Source organism: Oncorhynchus keta, chromosome 6 (assembly GCF_023373465.1).
Source record: "Oncorhynchus keta strain PuntledgeMale-10-30-2019 chromosome 6, Oket_V2, whole genome shotgun sequence".
In the NCBI taxonomy this organism is placed as follows: domain Eukaryota; kingdom Metazoa; phylum Chordata; class Actinopteri; order Salmoniformes; family Salmonidae; genus Oncorhynchus; species Oncorhynchus keta.
The window spans coordinates 33,740,632-33,747,405 of NC_068426.1; the positions used below are offsets into that span (position 1 = coordinate 33,740,632).

Here is a 6,774-nt window from a genome sequence, read left to right on the forward strand (position 1 = left end):
GGAGAAAATGGAGGATGGATCAACATTGTAGTTACTCCACAATGCTAACCTATAATTGACAGAGAGAAAAGAAGAAAGCCTGCACCGAATAAACAATATTCAAAAACATGCACCCTGTTTGCAACAAGGCACTAAAGTAATACTGCAAAAAAAATGTGGCAAAGCAATTCACTTTATGTCCTGAATACAAAGTTTGGGGCAAATCCAATACAACACATTACTGAATACCACTCTCCATATTTTCAAGCATAATGGTGGCTGCATCCTAAGGACTGGGGAGTTTTTCAGGATAAAAAAAAAAAAGAAATGTTACGGAGCTAAGCACAGGCAACATCCTAGAGGAAAACCTGGTTCAGTCTGCTTTCCACCAGACGATGGAAGATGGGATTCACCTTTCAGTAGTACAATAGCAAGGCGACAGTGAATGTTCCGGAGTGGCCGAGTCACAGTTGTAAATCTAAGGCAAGACCTGAAAATGGTTGTGTGGCAATGATCAACAATCAATTTGACAGAGTTTGAAGAATTTTGAAAAGAGTAATAGCAAACGTCGCACAGTCCAGGTGTGGAAAGCTCTTCGTGCCTTTACCCAGAAAGACTCACAGCTGTAATCACTGCCAAAGGTGCGTCGACAAAGTATTAACTCACGGGTGTAAATACTTATGTAAAATTAGATATTTCTGTATTTATTTGTCAAAAAAATTGCTCAAATGTCTAAAAACATGTTTACATGATGTCATTATGGGGTATTGTGTGTAGATGGGTCAAAAAAGAATAATTCAACAATGGGGGCTGCAGGTGGCCTAGTGGTTAGAGCATTGGGCCAGTAACTGAAAGGTAGCCTAGTGGTTAGAGCATTGGGCCAGTAACTGAAAGGTAGCCTAGTGGTTAGAGCATTGGGCCAGTAACTGAAAGGTAGCCTAGTGGTTAGAGCATTGGGCCAGTAACTGAAAGGTAGCCTAGTGGTTAGAGCATTGGGCCAGTAACTGAAAGGTTGCCTAGTGGTTAGAGCATTGGGCCAGTAACTGAAAGGTAGCCTAGTGGTTAGAGCATTGGGCCAGTAACTGAAAGGTAGCCTAGTGGTTAGAGCATTGGGCCAGTAACTGAAAGGTAGCCTAGTGGTCAGAGCATTGGGCCAGTAACTGAAAGGTAGCCTAGTGGTTAGAGCATTGGGCCAGTAATTGAAAGGTTGCCTAGTGGTTAGAGCATTGGGCCAGTAACTGAAAGGTAGCCTAGTGGTCAGAGCATTGGGCCAGTAACTGAAAGGTAGCCTAGTGGTTAGAGCATTGGGCCAGTAACTGAAAGGTAGCCTAGTGGTTAGAGCATTGGGCCAGTAACTGAAAGGTAGCCTAGTGGTTAGAGCATTGGGCCAGTAACTGAAAGGTAGCCTAGTGGTTAGAGCATTGGGCCAGTAACTGAAAGGTAGCCTAGTGGTTAGAGCATTGGGCCAGTAATTGAAAGGTTGCCTAGTGGTCAGAGCATTGGGCCAGTAACTGAAAGGTAGCCTAGTGGTTAGAGCATTGGGCCAGTAACTGAAAGGTAGCCTAGTGGTTAGAGCATTGGGCCAGTAACTGAAAGGTTGCTAGATTGAATCCCTGAGCTGACAAGGTAAAAATCTGTCGTTCTGCCCCTGAACAAGGCAGTTAACCCACTGTTCCTAGGCCGTCATTGAAAATAAGAATTTGTTCTTAACTGACTTGCCTAGTCCAACGCGCTAACCACTAGGCTAGCTGCCACATGTGTTGTGAGACTTGAGTTGTCGAACATCTATTCAAGTTTGAGTCTGTATTGTCTTTTTGCGTCCCTAATGGATTTACGGCGCTTTGTACCTGGCTTGCTGTGTATGTGTCGCGCGTCATCAGGGTTCGTTCTGCGGACATTGAATGATGCAGTACGGGCTCTCAGCATGGTACGGATTTCTCTGTTCGCCCAGGGTTTTTGTTTGGGGTGTGTCCGGATTGTTATTGTGGGTACAACATCAATCAACATATTTCCTAATGAAGCCTGTGACAGACAGATTTAGCCAAAGCATTCTCAGGGATAGTTAGTTGATTGACTATATAAAATCCCAATGATGGCAGTCTGCGGTGGCATGAAACAGTACTGCAGGTCATTATGATCATCTTGGAAGGAGAGTTGAGCCCTCACACACTTCCTGTCACACACACACACGTCCTGTGTTTGCGATGTTGGAACCTCACGGAGAGAGATGCATGGAGAAAACAAAGCCCATGCAGCGCCTAGTCAACCGTGCTCAATATATTGTGTGTATATTTGTTCCTACAATTTATTTTGTGTGTGTCTGTGTGTGTGTTCTGTGACATCTGCTACAGGACGTGAAGGGTGACAGAACATGGAAATGCATCATGTTTAATTCAACCAGTCAGAACTCTGGCGGTGACAAGGCTTGAATGGCTGAGCGCGACACGCGACTCTACACTTCACTAACTAATATTTACATGAACACTATTCTTCCTTTACTTGCCTCGTTCCTGCCCCTGCCCGTCTGTCAATGGCCGTGACTCGTTTTACATCGTAAACTCTTGTCGACTTCTGACAGCAGAGTGGCAGCTCTGTGTTGTGGCGTAACATTTTCTGATGCAAACACAAACACTGACGCCAGCACACAAGCTTCAACGAGAGTTTAAACAAAGTTGCAGAGGTGTGGTTGAAAGACGGCTCAATGTCAACTCACAGACACACACACACACGCGCGCAAACAGAAGCTCATCTGCACAGTAAAGTAATGGGAGATGAGTGCGCAAACAAAGAGGCGGTGGTGAGGCAATGAGCCGCTCCCTGAGTCAACAGACAGAGAGAATGAATATGGAAAGCTCATTAAGAAGAGAGGGAGAGAAGTGAATGGTGAATTAGAGAGCACCTCGGGTGGATGAACATGAACGCGATGGGACTTCAGATGATACCGTAAGCAACACTAACAGGAGCAGGAGGCTACATCTCCATTTTTCCATTAATGCGTCTGGCTGTCTGCCTCGCTGGCTGGTCGTCTGGCTGGCTGCCTGGCTATCTGCGTCTGTGTACTTCACCGCCTATCTTAGCACAGGCCTATATTTGGTATCTCTCTCTCTTGCCGTTTGCTGCTCTGTCTCACCCCCCCCCTCCCTCCCTCCGTCTCTCCCGCTCTCTAACCACGTGTTTCTCTCTCTCTCCCTCCCCCTCTCTCTCTCTCTGCAGGAGAAGCGTATCGCGTCTCTTGACGCAGCCAACGCCCGTCTGATGAGTGCCCTGACCCAGCTGAAGGAGCGCTACAGCATGCAGACCCGTAACGGCATCTCCCCGACCAATCCCACCAAGCTCCAGATCACTGAGAACGGAGAGTTCAGGAACAGCAGCAACTGCTAGAGAGAGTCTGATAGAGAGTGTATGTGTGTGTGTGTTGGCTGGTGCTTGTAAAGGACACTTCCTTATATGGACACTAAACGGGGGTTAGTCTGAGTGAGGAGACCACTGTGAGGGGCCAAGCAGCGAGGAGGCAGGACTTCAGTTTGACAGACAGCTGACCAAGTCAGTGACAGCGAATCATTGGACAGAGCTGAACACCAGTGGGCCCTGCAGAGGAGGAGGCGGGACAAGCTGTAGATATGAACTGAACTCTCCATTAATCAACCGATTTGGATGTTTCCATTGGATGTATGCAGTTGCTGGGACAATTTCAGACTCTCTTCCCTATAAAGCTTTGGACAAATCACTATAATCAACACAATGTCTGTCAGATGGAATCAATCCTGTCAGATGGTCACCCAATCCTCTCTCTTCCCCTCTCCTCTGTTTTCCTCTCCTTTCCTGGCCTCCTCTCTTCTCCTCTCTTCTCTGTTACGATCAGGTCATGTGGACCATGTACAAAACAAAACAATAATAATAACAGAAAAATAATTTATAGTAGTGTTAAATCTCAAAGAAAAGTATTTTTGTCCAATGGCTTATTTAGATCTTATAATAGGAGCTTTGAAATATTTTTTGTCCAGACTGATATTTCTTTTTAAGTCCTTTTGTGTTCCAAAGTGCCCCGCAACCCCGAACAATAATAATACTTTTTGAGGGAATTTTAGTTTGTCGTCAAAAAGACTGTAAAATCACTATGAAATCAGCAAAAGATGTGTTTAATTTAGGAAATCTGTTCCTAAGTATTCCCAAGAATTAAAAAAAAAAGAGACATACAGTGCCTTCGGAAAGTATTCAGACCCCTTGACTTTTTCCACGTTACGTTACAGACTTTAAAATCCTGAGCACACGATATCCCATAATGACAAAGTGAAAACAGTTTTTTAGAAATGTTTGCAAATGTATTAAAAAATAAAAACAGAAATACCTTATTTACATAAGCATTCAGACCCTTTGCTATGAGACTTGAAATTGAGCTCAGGTGCAACCGGTTTCCATTGACTATCTTTGAAATGTTTCTACAACATGATTGGAGTCCACCTGTGGTAAATTCAATTGATTGGACATGATTTAGAAAGGCACACACCTGACTATATCAAGTCCCACAGTTGACAGTGCATGTCAGAACAAAAAACAAGCAATGATGTCAAAGTAATTGTTCGTAGACCCCCGACACAGATCTGGGGAAAGGTAACAAAAAAAATTCTGCAGCATTGAAGATCCCCAGGAACACAGTGGTCTCCACCATTCTTAAATGGAAGAAATGTGGAAACACCAAGACTCTTCCTAGAGCTGGCCGCCCGGCCAAACTGAGCCATCGGAGGAGAAGGGCCTTGGTCAGGGAGGTGACCAAGAACCCGGTGGTCACTCTGGCAGAGCTCCAGAATTCTGTGGAGATGAAATAACCCACCAGAAGGACAACCATCTCTGCAGCACTCCACCAATCAGGCCTGTATGGTAAGAGTGGCCAGATGGAAGACACTCCTCAGTAAAAGGCACATGACAGCCTGCTTGGAGTTTGCCAAAAGGCACCTAAAGACCCCTCCCCCCAACCATGAGAAACAAGATTCTCTGGTCTGATGAAACCAGGATTGAACCCTTTGGCCTTAATGCCAAGCGCCACGTCTGGAGGAAACCTGGCACCATCCGGATGGAGCAAAGTAGAGAGAGATCCTTGATCCTCTCCAGAGCGCTCAGGACAGACTGGGGCGAAGGTTCACCCTTCAACGGGACAATGACCCTAAGCACACAGCCAAGACAACGCAGGAGTGGCTTCGGGACAAGTCTCTGAATGTCCTTGAGTGGCCCAGCCAGAGCCCAGACTTAAACCCAATCAAACATCTCTGGAGAGACCTGAAAATAGCTGTGCAGCGACGATCCCCATCCAACCTGACAAAGCTTGAGAGGATCTGCAGAGAAGAATGCGAGAAACTCCCCAATTACAGGTGTGCCAAGCTTGTAGCGTCATACCCAAGGACACTCGATGCTGCAATTGCTGCCAAAGGTGCTTCAACAAAGTAAAGGGTATGAATACTTATGTAAATGTGATATTTAATGGTTTTATTTTTTTATTAGCAAACATTTCTAAACACCTGTTTTTGCTTTGTCATTATGGGGTATTGTGTGTAGATTGATGGGGGGGGGCGATTTAATCAATTTTAGAATAAGGTTGTAACGTTACAAAATGTGGAAAAAGTGGGGTAAAAAAGGGGTGTAAATACTTAGCGAAGGCACTGTATGTGACCGTGTCTTAATGTAATCAAGGTATTGAAATGTATCATTATTTTCAAATACAATCTTCTTTTGGGCTTAGTTGTGGTCAATTTGCAGTGTACAAATTATCATAGCAATGTTCCGGTCCCCAACCATCCGCTCTGTCAAAAATAGTCTCGCAGCAGAATCGAGTTGCCTACTACTGCCCTACCCCCGGGCTGTTCAGTGTCAGTCCTAGAGGGCCGTACCCCCGGGCTGTTCAGTGTCAGTCCTGGAGGGCCGTACCCCCGGGCTGTTCAGTGTCAGTCCTGGAGGGCCGTACCCCCGGGCTGTTCAGTGTCAGTCCTGGAGGGCCGTACCCCCGGGCTGTTCAGTGTCAGTCCTGGAGGGCCGTACCCCCGGGCTGTTCAGTGTCAGTCCTGGAGGGCCGTACCCCCGGGCTGTTCAGTGTCAGTCCTAGAGGGCCGTACCCCCGGGCTGTTCAGTGTCAGTCCTAGAGGGCCGTACCCCCGGGCTGTTCAGTGTCAGTCCTAGAGGGCCGTACCCCCGGGCTGTTCAGTGTCAGTCCTAGAGGGCCGTACCCCCGGGCTGTTCAGTGTCAGTCCTGGAGGGCCGTACCCCCGGGCTGTTCAGTGTCAGTCCTGGAGGGCCGTACCCCCGGGCTGTTCAGTGTCAGTCCTAGAGGGCCGTACCCCCGGGCTGTTCAGTGTCAGTCCTGGAGGGCCGTACCCCCGGGCTGTTCAGTGTCAGTCCTGGAGGGCCGTACCCCCGGGCTGTTCAGTGTCAGTCCTAGAGGGCCGTACCCCGGGCTGTTCAGTGTCAGTCCTAGAGGGCCCTACCCCGGGTTGTTCAGTGTCAGTCCTAGAGGGCCCTACCCCGGGCTGTTCAGTGTCAGTCCTGGAGGGCCCTACCCCGGGCTGTTCAGTGTCAGTCCTAGAGGGCCGTACCCCGGGCTGTTCAGTGTCAGTCCTAGAGGGCCCTACCCCGGGTTGTTCAGTGTCAGTCCTAGAGGGCCGTACCCCGGGCTGTTCAGTGTCAGTCCTGGAGGGCCCTACCCCGGGCTGTTCAGTGTCAGTCCTAGAGGGCCCTACCCCCGGGTTGTTCAGTGTCAGTCCTAGAGGGCCCTACCCCGGGCTGTTCAGTGTCAGTCCTGGAGGGCCC

The 6,774-nt window shown here is 48.0% G+C and overlaps 1 protein-coding gene and 1 long non-coding RNA gene across 10 annotated transcripts in view; both read left to right on the top strand.

Annotated features, from left to right (window-relative positions):
* Positions 1 to 2,186, top strand: part of LOC127930770 (uncharacterized) — a 3,159-nt gene extending 973 nt beyond the window's left edge. The window contains exons 1-4 of one of the 4 annotated variants that reach the window (XR_008139369.1): positions 1 to 990; positions 1,030 to 1,107; positions 1,147 to 1,419; positions 1,498 to 2,186. The exon at positions 1 to 990 is cut by the window's left edge and continues 973 nt beyond it. This is a non-coding gene — a long non-coding RNA (uncharacterized LOC127930770). The remainder of the gene's footprint in view (positions 991 to 1,029; positions 1,108 to 1,146; positions 1,420 to 1,497) is intronic. The other 3 variants (XR_008139370.1, XR_008139371.1, XR_008139368.1) reach the window with 3 other exon arrangements.
* The window catches only part of LOC118385569 (disabled homolog 2-interacting protein-like), a 235,590-nt gene extending 229,148 nt beyond the window's left edge, over positions 1 to 6,442 (top strand). For all 6 annotated transcript variants that reach the window (XM_052521327.1, XM_052521326.1, XM_052521325.1 and 3 more), the window contains one exon: positions 3,193 to 6,442. In XM_052521327.1, the coding sequence (XP_052377287.1) occupies positions 3,193 to 3,360 (168 nt within the window). In that variant the 3' untranslated portion in view covers positions 3,361 to 6,442. The remainder of the gene's footprint in view (positions 1 to 3,192) is intronic.
* Positions 6,443 to 6,774: the final 332 nt, after the last annotated feature.